The 20713-nt window shown below is 58.7% G+C and overlaps 1 protein-coding gene across 9 annotated transcripts in view; it reads right to left on the reverse strand.

Moving 5' to 3' along the window:
• Positions 1-20713, reverse strand: part of NFIX (nuclear factor I X) — a 97868-nt gene that overhangs the window by 5195 nt on the left and 71960 nt on the right. For 5 of the 9 annotated variants that reach the window (XM_024994872.2, XM_059888547.1, XM_002688747.7 and 2 more), the window contains exons 3-10: positions 18350-18412; positions 17922-17996; positions 17408-17528; positions 16197-16333; positions 13153-13275; positions 10716-10891; positions 5555-5702; positions 3401-3492 (exon numbers count right to left, since the gene is read on the reverse strand). In XM_024994872.2, coding sequence (XP_024850640.1) covers positions 3401-3492; positions 5555-5702; positions 10716-10891; positions 13153-13275; positions 16197-16333; positions 17408-17528; positions 17922-17996; positions 18350-18412 — 935 coding nt within the window. The remainder of the gene's footprint in view (positions 1-3400; positions 3493-5554; positions 5703-10715; positions 10892-13152; positions 13276-16196; positions 16334-17407; positions 17529-17921; positions 17997-18349; positions 18413-20713) is intronic. The other 4 variants (XM_059888549.1, XM_059888551.1, XM_059888548.1 and 1 more) reach the window with 3 other exon arrangements.

The raw sequence follows: 20713 nt of genomic DNA on the forward strand, positions 1-20713 counted from the left end.
ATTCTGTATGCATCCCCACTCCAACCCTGCACAGAAGCCAGGTGAAGGGAGGGCGGCTGTCCTGCCCAAGGCCACACAGCCCACACTGCCGAGCAGGGACTCGATGCAGGGGGCAGCTTCGAGTCCATGCTCCTCACTGCTGTGTGGCGCGTTCCCAGGGAGGCAGGGTCTATGGTGACCAGGACACCCGCACTTTGCCAAGGCTGCAGCCAAGGCGGCCACGTTGGGGTGAGGGCCTAGGGTGGCTAGGTCAGCCAATTTTTCAAAAGAAGCTGAAAGTCCAGACAATTTCATGTGAAAATTTCCAATATTTAAAAGATGTGTTTCAGTCACACAGATTCTGCCTCCTGGTCAGGCTCTGGTTTGGAACTGCAGGCCATCGTCCACTGTGAGGTGGAGACTTCAAGTTTTAGAGTTAGAAAGGGCCCTGATTCTATGAGCGAATGGACGTTTGCTAGACATGTTGTGGGAGTCACTTCCTGAGGTATGTGAGTCAAATTGTTCTGTTGTACACCTTAAACTTATACAAGACCATCTGTCAATTATATCTCAGTAAAACTGGAAAAAAGAAGAAAGAAAGGGCCTCGGAGATCATCTAGAACTTTCTGGGATGATGGAAATATTCTCTAGTTGTGCCGTCCAACGCAGTAACCACCAGTAACACATGGCTTCTAAGCAGTTGAAATGCGTCTAGTGTGCCCGAGGGTCTCAATTTCTCTCTAGTTATTTGAACAGCCATATGTGGCCAGTGGCTACCACACTAGACAGTGCAGATGGGGGAGCACTTGGCCATGTGGGGGTTTGGGGTTGCCATGGTGACTGGGGGCACTGCTAGCATTTCCTGGGCAGGTGAAGACACCACGCTTCCTGCCATGTGTGGACAACACGCACAGAGACCTGCCTTCCTGCGGGGGAGCCCCTGGAGCCCCTACCCAGAATCCAACCCCATCAACTGATTTGAGGCCAGAAGGAGGCGCAGGGGGGCCTGGTAAGGTGTGGGCAGAAGCCAGGGCTGAGGCCTTCCCAGAGTGCCTGGGGGAGGGCGGCTGCAGCAGCAGGCTTCTGGCCCGAGGGAGAGGGGAGCTTCCTGGGTGAGGCCCTGGGCCCTGCAAGCTCGAGTGCTGAGTGTTCCCTGGGACGCCAAGGAGGGACTACACTGGCACCCTTACACCACCTCCCTGGCTGTGAGCCCACCCCTCCCCGCTTCCTGAGCGGGAAGAGGCTGGGACAACGGGGCAGGGAGGGCCTGTTTGGCCCCTCTGCCCACGGCAGGCCAGACCAAGGCCCCAGGCTGTCCCCTGTGGGGGTCTCCTGAGCTGCACGGTGGCAGTGGGGGGTGGGGGGGACAACCACCAGTGCTCAGGTTGAGGGCCCCCTCAGTGGAGGAAGACTCCAGTTCCAGTTCCAGGCCTAGAGTTAGGGACAAAAACAACTCCAGTGGGACTCCCTGGTGCTGCCCCGCGGGTCCCGGGAACGGGAGGTCTGCTGCCAAGCCCGGAGTGGCTTTTTCTGCTCACCCCTCCCTGTTTCCTGAGCCAGGTCCAAAATTGATTAAAACTAAGTAAAAAGCGCTGCCCAGGGAATGACAAAATTGCTAAAATTCTCTTTTCTTCCCTCATTCTATTGTTCTCTCTCCATCTGGTGCTCCAGAGATCGGCTAAAGTCACTGGTTACTGTGGAAACCACCCCCCACTGTACCCCCTGCACCCGCTGCAGCAGCCTGCCTGCCCCCAGGCCTAAGGGCTCCCTGATCAGCTTGTCCGACTCCTCTGGCCCCCAACCCCCATCCCCAGACACACCTGCCTGCTCAAGGCCCTGGGCCCCAAAGCTCCTTGTAGGAACCAGGGGAAGAAAAAATGTTTCCCAAACTTGTCTCAGATTCTGAGTTGGCCCCACTATCCAACCAAAGTGAGCAGAGAAAGTGAAGCAGGGAGAGCATGAGGAGGCGGAAATGGGGTGAACGGGGAGGGAGGGCTCGTGGCTGTGGTCCCCGAGAGTGAGCAAGCACGAACATACTATACAGTCAGAGCTACAGGGCGGGCAGTAGGAGGAGGGAGGGTGGGCAGGCCGGCACGCTGGAGCCCTGCCGCCTGGTGCCAGCCCCGAGCCAGGAGGGGAGGCCCGCCTGCTGTCCCTTCCTCTGGCACCCCCTCCTGCCCTCTACCAGCAGGGCTCTCGCAGCCTCCCTGGCACAGAGCGGAGGGGGCTGGCTCCAGCCCCTGCTCGAAGCCATTGTTTTTCTTCTCAACACCCCCAAGTTCAAGTTCATCTGGGTGTTACATCATGTCTGGTTGCTCCTGGAAACCAGACGGGTCAGACGTGACTCTGGGGAAAGGGGGTGGGAAGCTGGAGGGGGCTGAAGTTCTCCTCCCCTCCCCTCCTTGCCACTAGGGAGCTCTGAAGTTTGAAGTCTGACAAAGTTTTTGGCTTTTTTTTTTTAGGGAGGGAAAGGAAAAGGGAAAAAAACAAAACCTTAAACCACACACACAAAACTTCCATCCACCAACTTTCTTTGGACCTGGGCCTCAGAGCAAAGAGAGAGCGGAGGCTGAAAGAGGTGGCCCGGGGGCTAAGGAAGCCTCCAAGGCTCTGGGCTCACAGGGCGATGTTTTTGTCGAATGTGCAAAAGAAAAAGATCTTTGCCTGTTCTCCCTCCACTCCCCAGAAGCCCACACTGTAAACGCTGCCTGGGCCCTGCTCCTGGGGCTGGTCCCGCCTGTGCCCTGAGGGCCCTGGGTTCTACAGGTGGGCGCCAGCCTCCCAGGGACTGGAATAGGGCAGAAGGCCTGCGAGCACCAGGGTGCAAAGACGCCTGCGCAAAGCCGGGTCCAGGAGCCTCCAGCAGCGGGGCTGGGGGTACATTTCCTCGTGAGAACCAGGGGCAGATGGGAGCAGGACTAGCGGCTCCAACAGCCTGGCCACCCCTCTGACAGGATTCACAGGACATGGGGGAGGTACCTCCAGGGCAGCTTTGGGCCCTGCCTCACCCCCAGTGCCAGAGTCTCTGGGCACGTGGCCCACCCAAATCCAAGGAGAGGGGAGGGCCAGGGGCAAGCACATGCCCCAGAGCGGCAGGAAAGCAACCGGGCAGACCTTGTCCTCCTGATGGAGCCTCCCACTTCCACCTTCCCTTCCACCAGGCCTGGCCCAGAGCGCCTCTAGCCTTGGGTCCTTGGCTGCCTTCCCCAGGGCCAGGGCTGTCAGAGCTAATTATCCAATTAGCTGATTAGCCAGGGGGCCTGGGGGCTGCCTGGGGAGGCAGGCTCAGCTGGGCGTGCAAAGCCTGAGCCCTCCAGCCCTGCCCCGGCCTCTTCTCCCAACTGCCCCGAGGACCCTGGCCTCCTCCAGAACACCGGAAGGCCCCCACCCCTGTGTCCACTCAGTGGGCAGGGCCTCCTACCTGAGACTGCTGTGGGATGTTCAGAAAGTTGCCGTCCCGGGGTCCGATGCTGACAAACCGGTTGGCAGAGGAGGCGCCTGTCGTTGCGAATGCTGTGGGGAGCAGGGGAGAGAGGGAGAGACCCCGTGAGGACTGGGGGCCCACCCGGGCACTGCCCCACAGGGCTGCTGAGAGAGGGAGAGACTGGGTTAGACCATGCTGCCTGGGCTGAGGCTGGCGGCGGGAAGGCCAGGCCGGAGGGGCCCCCTTATCCTCTCACTGACCAGGAGCTCGCGGTCCCCCAGCCCCGGCACTCCATCTGCTGCAGCCAGGGAAGCTCCTTTGTGGCCCTGGAGGCTCTAGCTGTGGCTCAGTGGACCCAGTTCTGTCCCCTCCTCCCTGAAGTAAGAACACTTGCTTTCCTGCTGGGCCTCTTGCTTTTGGAGAGAAGGGAGCCCAGGAGGCTGGGAGCTCTGGGGACTGGCCCCAACCTGCTGGGAGAAGGCCATCTCAGCCGGGCTACGCCTCCAACAGGGGCGCCTAGTTGGGTGCTGCACCGCTTACCACCCTGGGCCCAAGGTCTGGGCCCGTGGCTTGGGGAACTTGAAGGGTCCCAGTAGAGGGCTAAGCTGGGTGGGACAGGTCAGAGAGGGTCTGGGAGCTGGCTGCTGGCTCAGGCGCAGGGGTGGCAGGGCTCAGGCCTGGCAGGCATTCTCCTCCTCTGATGGATGAGCCAGCTCCTATGGTCCTGCGGTTCCCAGGGACCAAGATGGGCCCACGTGCAGAGAAGGAGGAGGCCGGAGGGCCTGGCAAAGCCCCAGGGTGTGGGCAGCAGAGGCAGTTGTTCTGAGGCCTGAGGGGGCAAACGGGCCAAACATTCTGGAGCTCTTCTGGGTTGTCTGGCTGGAGCCCTACGGGAAGGAGCCGGCCCTGTACCCTGGGAGGAAGGAAGCCCCCAGAAGGGATGAGGAGTGTCACAGGCTAACTGGGAGTCCCCCTCCCATCCCTCCCAGCACAGGATACACCCCAGGGACCCCGTGCTCACCAGATTCTGTCCATAAGCGGCCCCCAGCCACCCTGCAGCCTGGCCCCCCTCCCACCCTGCCCACCTCCAATGACCATGACCATGACTTCGTGTCTTGTGGCAAATGCAGATGAGAAGATGACGTGAAGAGGATGAAGAGGGGAAAAGAACTCAAACCATGAAAAAAGAAGGTGAGGCAGAGAGCGCGAGGCCGAGAAGAGTGGTGAGATGGGCCGCCCCTTCCGCCGCCATCCCCGAGTCCTGGCCCACAGCCTGCCAGCCCCGAGCGCTGCCCACCCCCGCCCACTGTCCCCCAGACGGCACACCGCCCACCCTCCGCCTCTCCTGTCCTTCATGCGTCGTCGGGTCTAGCTGGGGCCTCTCAACTCAGATTTTTCTCTTCCCTTTGACAAAATTTGTCATCGGTTTAAAAAAAAAGAGAGAGAGAGAAAGAAAGAGATGAAGTAAGCCAAGGTCCAGAGCCCTTCCTTGTTCTTGGAACATCCAACCTGGGAAGAAATTGAGGGAAAGGGAGGGATGGGAGGGAGGGTAAAAAAAAAAAGAGGAACAACGAGAAACCAAATGTGAGACTGAAGGCTGGAGGGGAGGGGATCAGGGGCTGGCCTGCTGCAACTTTAGAGGCCTGAGGGGCCCAGAATGAAGGTGAGGGGGCAAGGCAAAAAGGGGATGGTGGCGTCGCCTTGTGGTCACATTCAATTTTCTTGGTGTGGGGGGAGGGGCACAACGAAACAACAAAAAATCAAAAAACGAAAAAACGAAAAATGAAAAAAAACAGCAGTTAGGCATGAAGATGGCATGGCTGTGCCTCCCCTCCCCCCGCCCACCCTGGCCAGCACCCCTGGCCTGGGTGCCCCCACTGTGCCCCCTCTCCCGCCCCCCGGAGGGGCCTGGGCCAGGGGCCCCAGCTGGGAGCAGTGGGCGGGCAGCGGGGCTCGTGGGGTGCTGGCTGGTGCAACTAAGGCCCCAGAGGCCAAGGTCGGGGGGCTCAGCTCTGTCCTCATCTGGGTGGGAGGCACTCTGGGTTGGGGGGCTTTGGCAGTGAGGGAGGGGACTCTTCTTTTTGCAGTGGAGACTGTTTGGACGGGCCGGGGATGCTGGGCGTTGTGGTTTCGGTTTCATCGTCCACTTACAAGGTGACGGAGGAGTCAAGGCGGCGCCGTCTGGGGCAGTGCTGGTGGATTTGGAATCAGGCATAGGAAGGGGCACAGGTCTGGCCACTGGAGGCGGCGGTGGTAGCAAAAATGACCCCGGGACTTTGCCCTGGCCGCTACCGTTGGGCTGCGAACAACATAAATAGAGTGACGCATGAAGGCACATCACACACAGACACACGCTCCCCTGCGCGGACACGCCAGCTCGCTCCTGAGAGCCGGTGGCGCTCCCGGCGGAAGATGCGGGGTGGGGTTCTCCTCCAGGGCGCCAGGTTGGTGAGGGCATGAGGCCTCTATTTGGTCTCTCAAGTGTTTCTCTTTTTTTTTTTTTCCGCAGTCCTCTTTCGAAGTGGTGGGAGGGAGGAAGGGGGATGTCCGACGGGTGGTTTGTTATTTCTCAGGGAACAGGTTTCAGGTACCAAAACTTGCCATTTAACTATACAAGCAGCTGCGCTCTGAACTGTCACACTCTGAAGACTTTCTCCTATGGCAGCAAAGATGCACCAGCTTACTCCCTGTGCTCCCCCAAAACACACACGTGCCTCCCCTGGGTGGGCTCCTGGGGTAGGATCAGCTGACCCAACCAAGGACCATGGGCCCACCAGCGCGTGCCCCGTGTCATGGCCTCAGGGGGAAGCCAGGGCATGTGCCTGAGGACAGTGGATGCTAGCCTATCTGCTACAGAGCAGCCCAAGAGGAAATCCCATTGCTGGCAGCCCCAGTTCCCCCAGAAGCCGGGACCAGCTACCAAAGCCACAAATTGTCCATTACTCCCTCTTGTGCCTTAAACTTGAGTTTCCTCCTCCAGGCCCCACGTGTGGCCTTGTGTTCATCAGCCTCTGGGGTTCAGGGCATGACGGCCCCACAGAGAGGGGCAGAGGTCCCTGGCTCCTGGCAGACACAGCTTTCCTGGACTTTGTACCTCCTGCTGCTCCAGGCAGTGCTCACTATGACCACCTGCAGCCTGGGCTCACGGGGGCCAGGCCAAAACTCTTCCTCCTAAACTGGCCTCTCTCCTGTGGCTCAAACCTCTGTCCTCCTAGCACCCCCAGGTTTAAGACCATGGGAAGTTCACAAGCTCTTCCTCCTGTTAGCAAACCCTGTAGAATCCAGCCCTACTCTGTCTCCAGCTCTGTCATCCTTCGATCCTGACTGATGTCTCCTAGACTATGAACATGAGACTCCAAGGGGCCTCCCCTCTGCAGAGAGTGCTCTTCAGCTCAGCACCTGTCACTGAACCAGGCACCTCACCCAGGCTGTCCAGTCCTCTAACCACCTCTAAGGTAGTGGTTCTTGTTCCTGCCTGTCCCCCAGGGGTACTGACGGTATCTGGAGACATTCTGGTTGACACAACTTGAGGGTGTGGAGGCTGAAGATGCTGCCTGACACCCACCCTATGGACCCCCAGGACCAAGGCCCAGTGGTCCACAGGCTGATGGTCCCGAACCCTTAGGAGAAGGGAAGCGCCACTCTCCCCCGTTCACAACAGAGGAAACTGAGGCTCCTCATGGTTAAACGTTCTAGCCACGCTGCGATGGGAAAGGCCTGAAGTTCATGGCCACGTCTGTCTGATTCCATGGACCCAGAGACTTATCAACCTTCTTCCCAAATCCAAAGGAGTTCAGACACCCCAGTGCCCCAAAACCTTCCATAGCTACGATGACATCTGACATAAAACATTGTCTCCCCGGTCAGGCTGTTGGTTCCAAGCAAGAGCATGCCACCAGCTCTGCAGGGTGAGGCTGACACAGAAGTGGCAACTGCGTTCCCTCATTTCCACAGCCTATCTGGTTCCTATCTTGCTCTTCCATCAGGACAGGAAGTAGAATGGCCCCAACCCATCACAGTCTTACTCCTCTCCAGGCTGTCCTGAGCTTGGGCTCCAGGGGTGGCCGGGACATGGCAGCTTTCTGGGCAGCTGCTGCTCCCACAGGGTGGCCTCTGCTTCCCCAAGAGCCTGTCTCCCCCGAGGAGGATCTGAATCACTAATCTCATCTGATAAAACAAATCCTAGCCCGATACGGCCAGACATGGAAAGCTGCTGATTTACAACATTCAGATTCTAGAAGCAAGTCCCAACCAGGCTAGGCTGTCTCCGCTCTGGTTGGGGTACGAGTTGAAGTTTTAAAAAATCTCAAGATCTTGGGACTTTGTGGTGCCTTAAGACATTGTGAGTTAAGAGCTTAGAAGTAAACTAGAAGCTGGGATAGCACCTCCCTTTCATCTGACAGATGAAGATGCGGGCCTGGCCACTCTGCAACTGGAGAGCGAGGCCGAGCTGGAACCAGGCTTTGTGCCTCTCAGAGCCATGGCCTCCCATCAGTCCCTGGATCTTCTCTATCGTGCTCACTTGGCGGTCTCTTCTCTATGCCAGAAATACAGCTAACTGGGCACCCTCTTTCTGCCCTTGGCGTGTCTTATAATCAGCAGTTCCCAACCTTTTTGGCACCAGGATTGGATTCGTGGGAGACAAATTGTCCACGGACTTGGGGGAGAAGGGGATGGTTTCGGGATGATTCAAGTGCATTACATGTATTGTGCACTTTATTTCTAACCTAATGCCACTGCTGATCTGACAGGAGGTACTGGTTCATAGCCCAGAGGCTGGGGATCCCTGCCCTAAGTGGATCTCCACTTGGCCTTGGTCTTTACTGATCTGATTTTCTCAGTCAGGGACTTATACTGGGGTCTCAGAGGTACCTGGGAACCATTCTGCACACTGTAAAATTTTGTATGCATGTAATGTTCTGCAAAGATGGTTCATAACTTCAGATTCTCAGGAAGTTATAATTTACTCCTCTAGTCTCTACATCAGTGGTTCTCGAAGTGGGTCCCCTGACCAGAAGCAGCAGCGTCGCCTGGGAACTTGGGGAGAAATGCAGATTCTACACCCCACACCAGAGCTGCTGAGTCAAACTTAGATGAGGCCCAGCCACGTGTGTGTCACCTCCAAGTCACTCTCACACACTCTGTGACTAAGAACTACCTCTCTGGGGTGGCTGTGGTGCAAGCACAGTCCAGTACCCCCACCCTCTGCCACCAGGTCAGCTGCAGAGCCCAGGGCCTCTGGCTCCTCCTCCACTCCACAGTGCCATCTCTAGTCTCCTCTCAGAAACCAGACCTCAAGGAGCAGGCTCACTGCAGACTTCCACCCCAGACCCAACTCTCGGGCACAACAGGCCACAGAGGAAACCTATAGAGACTGCTCTCCAGCCAAACTAGACTTTCTCTTTAATCAGAGGGGCTGTTTGCTCCCCTGTCAATAAATAGCTTTTTGTCAACGGTCTACTCAGAGCAAGCACCTGCCTTGAGAAGAGAACTTTGGAGGCCAAGGAGCCCTTGATCTTTTCTTTGTTTGCCATGCCACACAGCTTGCAGGATCTTAGTTCCTTGACCAGGTACTGAACCCAGGCCTTTGGCCATGAAAGCGCGGAGTCATAACCACTGGATGGCCATGGACTTCCTGAGCCCTTGATCTTGAGTGCTCAAGTCAAGGGGCTGTCAGGATGCCCAGGGATGGACTGACCCACACCCTTGAGGGTCCTGTGGGTTAGCTTTGGTTCTCTGGGCTAAGTCAGTTCCCCAGGTGGGTCATATTTCAATTGAAACCCCAGATGCCCCCATAGCTGAGAAGCAGGAACAGCAAGATTCCTAGCCTCTCTGATCCAGATTCCAGAATCCACGATTCCTGGGGCTGGGATACAGGCTGGCAGCTCCCATAGACTCCACTGGCATCTCTGAAGGAAGCACAGAAGCTGTTGCGAATCGTGTCCACTTTTCCCTCAATGCCCCTACAAGTGGACAGAGCTTGTCCAGAGAGGTGGGCAAAACTCTGCATATACCAAGGAGCTACAGAGCCAGCAAAAGAAACCCTCGCAGGGCAGAGGGGAAAAAAAGGGGAAAAAAAGATGAGAAAAGCAGAAAAGGGGAGAAGAGCAGGAGGGAGGGAAGAAGACTGGCCTCTGCCCTGGACAGCAAGAACAAGGGGGCCAAGCTGCAGCCCTGTCCCACATCGAGCCACCAGCACTACGCAAGCGCCCTGCGGCAGCATCAGGCTGAACAGCTGAGGGCCGCCCCTCTCCCGGGGCGGCTTCTGGCACGGGGTTCCGGATGCCTTTCCCTGCCAGGGCACTTTGAGTGTCCACCACACCTGACCTCTCACGGTGCAGTTCCAGGCTGGACCAACTGGGAGGCAAGCAGCTGGGCCTTCTTATAGCATGCTGCTGGAGTTCCAGAACATTCCCGGAGCTCTAGAGATCACCATGCCCCAACCTGGAATGGTCTCCCAGGAACTACACAAGGACCACTGTCCCACTGAAGGGTCACGGTTGGCTCATTGCCATCGGGAATAGTTCTCTGCTCAGTGGATCTGTGTCTCTGTTCTAGGGCTCGCTGATGGAGAAGGACAGTGGGCCTCAGAGCTCCATGGGGAGCCGTCTCTCACCCAGGCTGAGGAGCAGAAAGACTATTCCAGAACTGTGACTGACCTGAGAGCCCCTCATTAAGAGTCCCGCCAACAGGAGTCTCGTGACACAGCCTGTGGAAGGAAGCCTGCCCTCTCCCAAGGGCTTCTCACTGGGGATGAGGAAGGTGCCCCCGAGCACACTGAATCTGGAGACGTCACGACCAACACAGCTGGACAGAGGGCGCTGTCGCTGGCATCAAGTGGGTGGGGGCCAGGCATGCTGCTGAGCACCCAGAGCGCACAGGACATTCCCACACCACAGAGAACGAACAGTCCCAGGTGTCAGCAGTGGGAATCCTTGGTCTAGAACCTATCAAATCCTTGCACCCCTGAGGTTTAAGAGGGGTGTCAGGAGCTAAGGGGTCTGGGCCCGGATTGGACAGATCATTGGTTCACCCCTGCTACGGGGAAAGACCAGAGGAGGGTAAAGAGCCCAAGCAAGGCGGGCCCAGACACTGCCCCGTCCTGTCTGGACCAGGATGAAGAGGCCCCAGGCGGACACATGGAGCCCTGCTCCCGGATCCAGAAGACTGAGGTGTTCGGTAGTCCCAGCTCTTGGCTGCTCCAGCCCCAGGTGGGCTCCCGGCTTTGGGGCCCTCTCCCCGTGAGCCCTGAGACAGACAGACAGACGCAAAGATGAGCTGTAGGGGGGCTCGTAGGGTCCTCTGGACTCACCTGTCCGGTGGCCTGGCCCGAGCCATCCGAGCACACAAACTGCACAAACTCCTTCAGCGAGTCCTGCCCGTGGTGGTGGTGGTAGCGGATGGTCGGGTGCGTGAAGTACGGGCTCGACTGCTGGATGATGGATGTGGAGGGGAAGTGCAGCGCTGACGCCGTGGCCCGGGGGCTCCCTGCGTGCACGCGGCAGGAAGGAAAGGGCATCGTCAGGGCCTAGAAGGCCGTGGCGAGGGACACTGAAGACGAGGAGACCTGCAGGTCAGAGCCCTTTGGGTCCAGAGAACGGGGCAGGAGCAGGGCAGGGACCAGGGTAGGGAGAGTGAGGCGCTGACTGCTAGTGTAAAACTGTGTAAGATGGTGCCAAAAACACTCAGTAAAATCAAAGTAAATAATATTTGCATGTGATATTTTAAAAAGTTGAATTGGCAAAACTAGGGATGGCCCAGAGACAAGCTGCTTTTCTTTATAAATAAAGTTTGATTGGAATCAGGGCCAGAGTTAGGGTGAGGTGAGACGTGTGTGCGTGCTGAGTCGCTCAGCTGTGTCTGAATCTTTGCAACCCCATGGACTGTAACCCACCAGGCTCCTCTGTCCATGGGATTCTGCAGGCAAGAATACTGGAGTGGGTTGCCAAGTCCTCCTCCTCAGGATCTTCCCAACTCAGGGACTGAACCCACATCTCTTACGTCCTGCATTGGCAGGTGGGTTCTTTACCGCTAGCGCCACCTGGGAAGCCCCGTGAGGTGAGGCAGGGGTATGCAATTACAAGGTCAGTCCTTTTATTTAAAATACTGATATTCTCTCATCATGTATCTTTTGCAATTGTTTTAATTTTTAGAACATTGCATTTAATATTATTTATAAACTTCGGTGACTGAAATTTCAGGTGCTCCCTGACATTCTGCGCCAAGGTCAGTGCCTCACACACCCCTCCCTGGCACAGGGCCTGGGCAGGAGCCTTGGGGAGCAGGCAGACCATTTGGTGGGGCTCCGGACAGACACCCGGCCCTGTGCCAGTGCGAGAGGGGGCTCCACAGGGCACACACACGTCCTGCATGAGGCTGGGTGTGCACCTCGCTGCAGGTCCCCAGGTCACATTCTTCTGTGCTCGGGCCCCATGGCTCGTACACACTGCCTCGGACGCACGGCTCCCACCCCGGAGCAGGCCCCAGTCCTTCCCCAGCCAAGTCCTCCCTATCCTGTCTGTTTCCAATCAGCTCGCTCTTGCTCTCGGTTTCATTAGGGGCCTAAAGAAACTTGGCTTCTCTCTGGAGTTCATAAAAGCTGAGTGGAGCGGGGCCTGCCGCCCTCCCCTGCCTGTGCGGAGGGCCTGGGCTCCCCACCCCCACCCCACAGCCACCACGCCCTGCCCCTCTGCTGGCTCCCAGCCAGGAGGCCCTGAGGAGGAAGCCAGGAGGGTAACCCTCCATGTTCTCCGTGTCCTACGCAAGGGCCCGGGAGGTGGCGGGCAGACACAGGGCAGTGTTCAGAAAGAGTCCAGACCTCTCTTAAGAGGGAAGAGGCTCCCACAGTTCCCCACCTGGTTCCATCCCCTGCAGAACTGGGCGGCACCCTCCCCTCAAGCTCTCTCTCTGCCAGACTGGAGCAGAGAGTGCCCCCCCCCCCCCACCCCCGGCAGGCAGCCGCCGGCTCCTTTCCTTTCCCCTTGGCCTAGTCCTTCACTTCTGGAAAAGAGCGGGGAGGCCTCGAGCAGGGAGCTTGGGCCCTTGTGAGGGTCCCTTGGAGTAACCTGGGCTGGTGCCAGGGAAAACAGACCCTGGGCACTTTGGGGCACTGAGAGAGAGGAACTGGAAGGAGGGCAGACACAGAAGCCTGTGCTCTCCCATCCACAGCTGGCGGGAGGCAAGGAGAGCTGGGAGGAGTGGGCCCAAGGCCTCAGGACAGGCCTGTGCCACACAGCACACAAATGTGCACATGGCACGTGAGCACACACAGCACATACATGTGCACATGTCGCGTGTGCACGCACAGCACACGTGTGCACACTCGGCACATGTGTGCACATGGCACACACGTGCACACAGCACACACGCGTGCACACATGCACAGCACACACGTGTGCACACGTCCACGCAAACACACGAACACATATACATCGAATGTGTGCACATAGCATCCTCACACAAACATAAGCAGACACACATCCTCACATGCATACACAGCGCACAAGCAGGTGTGCACCCTGGCACATGGGGTGTGAGAGGCAAGTGGGAGAGTGTGGGGGAACACAGTGAGAAGGCCCAAAGGCCAGCCTGCTGCTGTGGAGGGAGGGCCCGTCCCCACGCCCACCCAATGCCACACCAAGGCCAGTTCAGAGAGCTGGGCTGTCACTCAGGGTTCCCTGGCCAGCTACCCCTCAGGCAGGGCTCCTCTGCCACCCCCACTGCCCCCCTCCGGGCCCTCCATTTCTCACCTGGTCTGACTCCAGCAAGCACAGGCAGCGGGTGGTGAGTGAAAGCCATGCGCGGGGAGCTGCCCTGAGAGGAGAGGGCACTGCAGAAGTCCAGCTTTCCTGACTTCTTTAGAGAAGCCGGGCCTGAGGGGAGGAATCAGCAACACGGGGCAGGTTTAGCTGGGCCAGGAAGGGAGCGGGGGAGGCGGGAAGCCAGCAGCTCACTCCTTCTCTCCTCAGCCCCCTCCTGGCTGCCCCCTTCCCTTCAGGGCTCCCCAGCCTCCTCTGCCTGATCGAGGCCCTGTTTCTCAGGCCCTGAGTGCAGACCATCCGCTGCTGACAGGTGAGGGAAATCAGCCCCTTTGGTGCGCTGGGCAGGGCGTGAGCAAGCGGGGCCATCTTGCCCCACAACAAACAGATTGTGAGCTCCAAGATGCACAGAATCAAAGCGCGGAGGCAGGACCAGAGGGCAGGGAAGGTGTGCGGGAGGAGCCCTGGAGAGCAGCTTCAGAGTCAGGGACCAGGAACTTCCCTGGGGGTCCAGTGACTAAGACTCTGTGCTTCCACTGGGGAAACTAAGATCTCAGCCAAAGGAAAAAAAAGAAAAGAGTGAGGAGGCCCCTGAGGAGGGGGCAGGCTGGGGTCTACTCCATGGGGTCCTGAGCTACAGGTCCCATTCTGCCAGGAAGAAGCCAGGACTCCTTACTGGAAGGGAAAGCACAGCCATGGGCCCTTCGGACCACTGTGGAGAAATGAAATCCGACAAGGGAGCAGGGAGGAAGCTGGAGGGCCTGGGTGGGAGCTGGGGGAGAAGGAGCCAGGAAAGGATGCCCTTGGTCAGGCACCCAGAGGTCGGACTGTCAGGGTGGGTCATTCCTGGGCTTTGTTCTACTCCCAGGACTGGAGAGGGAGGTGGCATTTGCCAAGAGACAGGGACACAGAGAGCGCCCCATTTGAGCTCACCTCTAACAGCCTGATGATGCCAACCAAGATCATGTCTGCACCCAGTGGGCTCGACATCCAACACGCTAAGACAAAGCAGGGCCCCCAGGCCAGGGCCCCCAGGGGAACCAGTCTCCTGTCCTGGAAGGACAAGGTGTGGTCGGGGCAGGTGTCCAGAGCTGCCATCTTTGGAACACGAATCGAATCAGTTTGGGTGGGGTGTGTGTATTGGGGGTGGGTGGGGGGTGCTGCAGAAGAGAGAAATAAGAGCTGTCTTAACCACAGAGGGAAGAGGCGGGGGAAGGGCGCACTCCTAGCCGCCAGCAGAGGTGTTATCTGGCAGCAGCTGTGTGCCACCTGATAGCTGGCACGATGCTGGGGGGGGGGCGGGGAGCGCCCCCACCAGCTGTGCACAGCTGTCCCCCTGGCCGCACAGCACCTCCCCAGCTGTTCCCAGTCCTGCAGCTGGGCTGCTTAATTGGCGATTTGTCCCAGAACAGGGAAACAACGCAGTGTTGGTGGGAGGAGGGGGTGAGTATGGAAGAAAAGAGGGGAAAAAGCAAGGGAGCCGGGGGTGCCACAGGAGGACGTGGGGCCATGCGTGGAGGGACTGCTGGCGGGAGCGGAAATGGCAGGCTCAGCGGCAGACAGCCAGGAAAGGAGGGAGCCGGAGCTGGGGAGGGGAGGCTCCTGGGAGCCAGGTCTGGGTGGAGCAACCCGGGGGCCCACGCCTCAGGAGCCAGCAGTGGACACGGCCCTCTAGGCACACCAGTCCCTGAGGAAAGACTGCACTTCAGCTGGGGATTCTTCAGGGCCTCTCCACCCCTTGTCTCTGCCCCTCCAGAGGCTCCCCCAGGGCCACGTCTGTGCCCTGCCGGCTCAGGTCCCTGCTGGCCACAAGGGCGCCCGGAGAGGGGCCCCCAGAGCAAGGTCGGCAGGGGCGGGGCTCAGCCCGGGGCCTGGAGCTGAGGCCTCCTCCTCCCAGGGTGCAGAGAGCGAAGGCCAGAGGCTGCAGCCAGGGCAGCAGGGGAGAGGATGCTCCTCCTGGCCCTTCGGTCTCGCCTTCCCCCCAGCCCTGGCCCCTGCCCATCTGCTTGGCCCTTCCTGGCCTGGCAACATCTGGAAGATACCAAGGAAAAGACTATCAGGTCGGCACTCATCTTCCTGCACCACACAGCAAGGCCTCCATCCCCAGGCCTAACCACAATGGACACATCCCATACAGAGGTCTGCGCTAGCTGGCCCCAAGACCCCTGTACCTGGAAGCTACACATAGGCTGCACCAACAACGTGTCAGGCAGAAGCATTCTGCAGGCAGCCTCCTGACACACGCCTGTGCACCACACACACACAAACACACACATACCCCTCCCTCTCTCCCTCTACTCCACTTGGGCTCTCCAGGCGTGCCCACACCACCTGTCAAAACAGGAGAGCCCCCCTGGTGAGCCCCTCCTCTCACCAGGAAGGGGCTGGTGAGAGGATCGAGAGGCCTGACAACAGTTCTGCTCACTTGCTTCTAGGCTCTGCTCCTCTCTGTGAAGCTGGGCCCCTCCTTAGACCAGGGGTTCTCAACTCAGGAAGATTCTGCCCCCACGAGGACACAGCCATGTCCAGAGACCTTTCTGGCCATCACACCTAGTAAGGAGGTTTGCTACTGGCATCTAGTGGGCAGAGGCCAGGGCTGCCGCTCCAACACCCCACAGGGCACAAGATGGCCCCACCACAGACAATGGTGGAATGTTCAAGAACGCCCAGTCTGAGAAACTACCTTAAACCATGAAGATGGTAGAGTGGGGGCAACCTCCCTGAAGAAAAACCAAGAGGAGGAGGAGGATGAGGAGGCTCTGAAGGGGAAGCCATGCCCGCCTTGCAGGGCACCAGAGGCTCAGGGCCAGGGCTTTCCTTCCACAACACCGGTGGGCCCTACTGCCCACGTGTGACAACCTGCCCGCTCGCCTCTGCTCTCCAGGCCTGTGCCCGCTGGAAGAGCGGGCTGGGGGAGGACAGGCGGTGCCACCGGCAGCAGGAAGCACCACGGGAGGCTCGCCAGGGAAACTGAGGGGGAGACGAGGCTGCACGCCACCTGCGCTCCAGGTCGGGCCTCGCGGCGGCGCCCATACCTGCATCCACATCGTTGGGCCAACCGCTGGACTGGCTGCTGCCAGCTGCCGGGGAGCGGCCTGTGCCAGGATAGAAGACGTCGTCGACAGGGCTCTCCATCTCACTGTCATCGATGGACTTAGGGCGCTTGGTGGTGCTGGGGAAGGAGGACAGGGGTCAGGTGGGCCTCAGGCGAGTGGCCGGACTGGGACCCGGACCCAGGAAGCCTGCACTGATGGCCTCCGTGTGGTGAGTGGGCGCCCGCTGTCAGCAGCATCTCAGGGCACTCGCTGTGTGCTCTCCACCCAGGTCAGACTGACAGCCCCTTCTCAGCCCACAGGACCATCCGCCGTCATCTACCCAGCTACCCAAGCGCAAGAAGCGGGCCAAGCCCTCAGCTGCCTCCTCAGCCGCCTTCTACTTCCCATCAGCTCCTACGGCCAGAGGAGGTGAGTGAGGCGCTGGCCAGGGGCAAAACACCAGGGGGTGATGCAAAACTCAGTCATTGTGATACTGTGTTATTTGATATTAAAATACGATTAACCACAGAAATATCATAACATTTTAATGTAATATTCTAACATATCAAAATGAATACTTGAACCTCACAATGAACCAAAATGCTCATTTTTTTTTTAAAGGGACAGGATCGCACCCTGTCCTGCATGACTGGCCCTGACCAGGGTCCACTGTGCCTACCTCCCAAATGGCTCTCAACTCCACTCCTTCCTCTCAGGCCGATCCCCCACCTGACTCAGGCCTTCCAGCCTGAGTGGGAGAGCCTTGAACTGACTGTCCTGCCCACGAACACTGCTTCTAGAAGTCTTTCTAGAACACACATCCCCAGCATCTGTTGCTTGACCCCTCTGACCTGTGAAGCCCACTGTGGGATAGTCCTGCCGGCCTGCCCAGCCTCAGTTGGGATGGAGGGTGCTCTCTGCCTGGAGCGCCCACCCCAGGCCTGTACCAGCCCCCCTTTGTCTGGGTTCAAAGGTCACACCCCCCAGAGAGAGGCCTTCCCCAGTCCCCACAGGGAGCACCTTCCTGGCAGAGCCATGGCCTCGCTTGAGCTTGTGTCCCTGAGGCCAGTGCAAAGCTCAGGGGGTGGGCAGCAGAGCAGGCCCTGGCTCTGGAGCCAATGCCCTCAACAGGGGGTGGTGTGCTGAAGCATGCTGCCCAGAGCACCTGAGGCATCTCGGGGGCTGAGGGGAGGCTGGGGCGTGGGACTCACCTGGTGGAGGGAGGGGAGGTGATGGACCGCCGCCCCAGGGCCACCTGGTTGATATTGTAGTAGCTGGGACTCTCCAGGTCTGCCAGCGAGAAGTTGGGCCCTGATGCTGTTGCAACAGGAGCTGGTAAGAAGGGAGAGTGGGATGAGGTCTGGAAAGCATGGGCAGCTGTTTCATTGCCGGGAGCAGCTCCCTGGAAGCCCTGGGGTGAGTTCACTGTGAAGGCTGCTGAGGAAACCTCCTCCTGGCTGAAGCTTGTTGGGAAGATTCCTTGGTTATGATTTTTTTTTTTCCTCCAAAGCAGTGGAGGTCAGAGGTGGGGCTCTCCACTCTGGCTCTCCAATGCCTCCATCCCACCCAGCCCGGTGCCAATGAGGCCAAGAGTGTCCCAGGAAGTCTGCCTGCCCGTCCCCACCTGAGACCCCATCAATGGCAGGGCTCCATGGGGTCCAAGTCCCACCTCCTCACCCCCATCCCTGCGGACCCAACCCTGGCCCAGAAGAAGGAAGGACTCACTCTGTGATACTCTCACCAGCTCCGTCACATTCCAGACCCCGGAAGTCACAAAACAGTCCTGGAAACTTAAATGCCCTGAGGAGGAAAAAGGGCAGGTGAGCAAGTCGAGGCACGGCCAGGAGGGGCTGTCTGCCTATCTCTCCCGATCCCTCCCCACCCTCAGCTTGTTCCATCCCATGACCCGTGTTCCAGCCCCAGGCTGGCCTTCAGGGGTCCTCAGATCTCCATGGATGTGAAGTATGCCCCCATGAGTGCCCTCCCCCATGGAACAGCAGCCTCTGTTCAGTCAAGGGACAGCTGAGTGAAGGGGCTGGCAGGGGCAGGCCCACCCTGGCCCGGAAGGGCAGAGAAGGGTACAGGTTGGGGGATGTGGTGGACACAGCAGGCCAGGGAGGCTGGGTTCAGGCAGGAGGGCAGGGGGCACTGACCGTTGGGCAGTGGTTTGATGTCCGCATCTCCTTGCTGGTTTGAACTATCTGATTGTCCGGATTCTGCAGGAGACAGAAAGGGTGGGGATGGGTCAAGACCAAGTGCCCTACGCTCACCAGGCAAGCAGCTGCCCTCCAGCCCTATGGACACCTTCTCTCCCCCTCCCTTCCTGAGCAGCCCAGGGAGGCCAGGAGAAAAAGAATAGCTGCTGCTGTGGTGAGGCCACCCTGCAGACTGCAGGGTGCTGGGCAGCATCTCTGGCCCCCTCCCACTAGATGCCAGTAGCACCCCAGTTGTGACAACCAAAAACCAGTTTCCAAACACTGCCTGAAGTTCCCTGGGGGTGAGTAGCCCATGAGTGAACAGCCCTGGCCGAGAGTCAGGGCAAGAAGGCGCCCAGGAGAGAAGCCCTGACTGTCCCTTTGCACAGCTGGGTTGGACCCAAGGGGTCCCCCGTTTTCTACCCCACTCAAGCTCCAGAGGGAGCAGCCCTTTCCCTCCCTTCATTAATTAGAGCCAATGCTGCCTGCCTGCGCCACCCCCACCTCACCTTTATGCATACAGGCAGTGCCTGGCAACACGGAGGGGGGAGATCTGCCTTGATGCTGTCGCCCGCTCTGTGCCAGCCTGTCTGGGCTGTCTCATGCCCCAGTGCCACAGCTGCTCGGAGGGAGCCCTGAGACAAGGGCCCATTGTGCGGTGGGAGCTCACAGAGGACTGGGGGCAGGGTGGAGTGTGTGTGTGAATATTTTGCTGAGCTTGGGAAAGCCCCCCGCCCCTGCCCCCCAGGTCCTCGAAGCTTTGTGTGCCAGGGGCACAACGGGGACCTCCAGAATGCTTGCCTGGGCACGACAGCTGGCGAGAGGGTGGCGGAGGGGGGCCAGGGCAGGTTGTGGGGCAGGAGAAAGGCAGGCATTCAGCAAAGGATCAGCTGCTCACGGGGGGACCACATGGGGTGGCCTCGGAAAACTGGGCCCATTGGCCAGGGCTTCGCTCCACTCTTTGGAGCAACCCTGCCTCCCGGGTCTCACCCGCCACCCCACAACCGGCCCGCTCGCCACGGAGGCCATCCTCTACCAACCTTGCGGTCAAACCGCTCACATTGGGGAGTGAATAGCAAGGAGGTTCCTGAAGAGTGATGTGGGCCCAAGAAATAGAAGTGGGGGGATCCTGCAGCCACTTGGGAAAGAAGGAAGAGCTCCAGGTGTTGGGGCCTTCTCAGAGCTAAGGCCCTATGATGCCTCAGCCAAGTTCCTGGCCTCTTGCATCCATGTGGCCAGTGGGAAAAAGACAGGCTGCCCCCAGGATGGTTTCAGGCCCCATTTCCCCCATCCTTTATCTTGTTTCACTTAATTTTTTTTTTTTTTTATGCATTTATTTTGCTGTGTTGGGTCTTGGTTGTGGCACGTGGAACCTTTGTTGCAGCATATGAAGTTAGTTTCCTGGCATCATGTGGGATCTTAGTTCCCCAGCCGGGGATCCAACCCGCATCCCCTGCATTAGAAGGCGGACTCAACCACTGGACCATCAGGGAAGTACCTTTTTAGCCAGCCTCTACTTTTTAAAAATTCCAAATGATAATAATAATGAATCCTGTCACAAATCAAGAAAATGGAAGTTTATAAGCTAACAGGACCCCTCACCCCCTTGTGTTTGGGGCGTGTCCTTCCACAACTTCCTTTGCACCCACCCTAGCAGCGTTTTCAGGGATGGCAAATTCCATCCTAGGCCACTTCTTTGTCGTGGTGGCACTCTGCTCTGGAGAGAGCCCGAGGGACTTCCTCCCACGCCCCAGGGAAGGGCAGCCTTTCTCTGCATGTGAATTTTCTTGTTGCTCTCTTCTCAGCCCGTTTCTGACTCTCTGGGTCTGATTCAAGCCCCAGCTGGTCCAGGAGGGAGCAGGCAAGGGGCTGAGGCAGTAGGTGGCCCACCTTAGGGCCTCCGTGGACCAGTGCCCCGAGCCTAATGTCTCTCAGGGCCGTCCTTTCCCAGATTCACAGCTCAGAAAGCACAGCTGCAAGACCCGCGTGTGGAGCCCAGCGAGGGGCACACGGTCAAGGCTTTGCTGCAAAGGCTTTGCCCTACTTGTTCCCCAGGACCAACTCGGTCCGCACAGAGCCCTCCAGGCCAGGGACAGTGGAGTAGGGGGGATGGTAGGAGGCCATCCAATTAAGAGTGGTCTCAGCCCTTCAAACGTGGCCAGGTGGAGGCAGAAAGCCACGCGCATGCGCACACCCGGCCCGGGGACAGAAAGACGAGAGAACCCGACAAAGAGATGGAGGTGGGCCAGCGATAGAGGCAGAGACAAATGGGGCTCCAGGAGAGCGCGACAGACAGGAAATCCTTCTGAACCAGGACGCTGC

The sequence above is a fragment of the Bos taurus genome, chromosome 7 (assembly GCF_002263795.3).
Source record: "Bos taurus isolate L1 Dominette 01449 registration number 42190680 breed Hereford chromosome 7, ARS-UCD2.0, whole genome shotgun sequence".
NCBI classification, from domain to species: Eukaryota; Metazoa; Chordata; class Mammalia; order Artiodactyla; family Bovidae; genus Bos; species Bos taurus.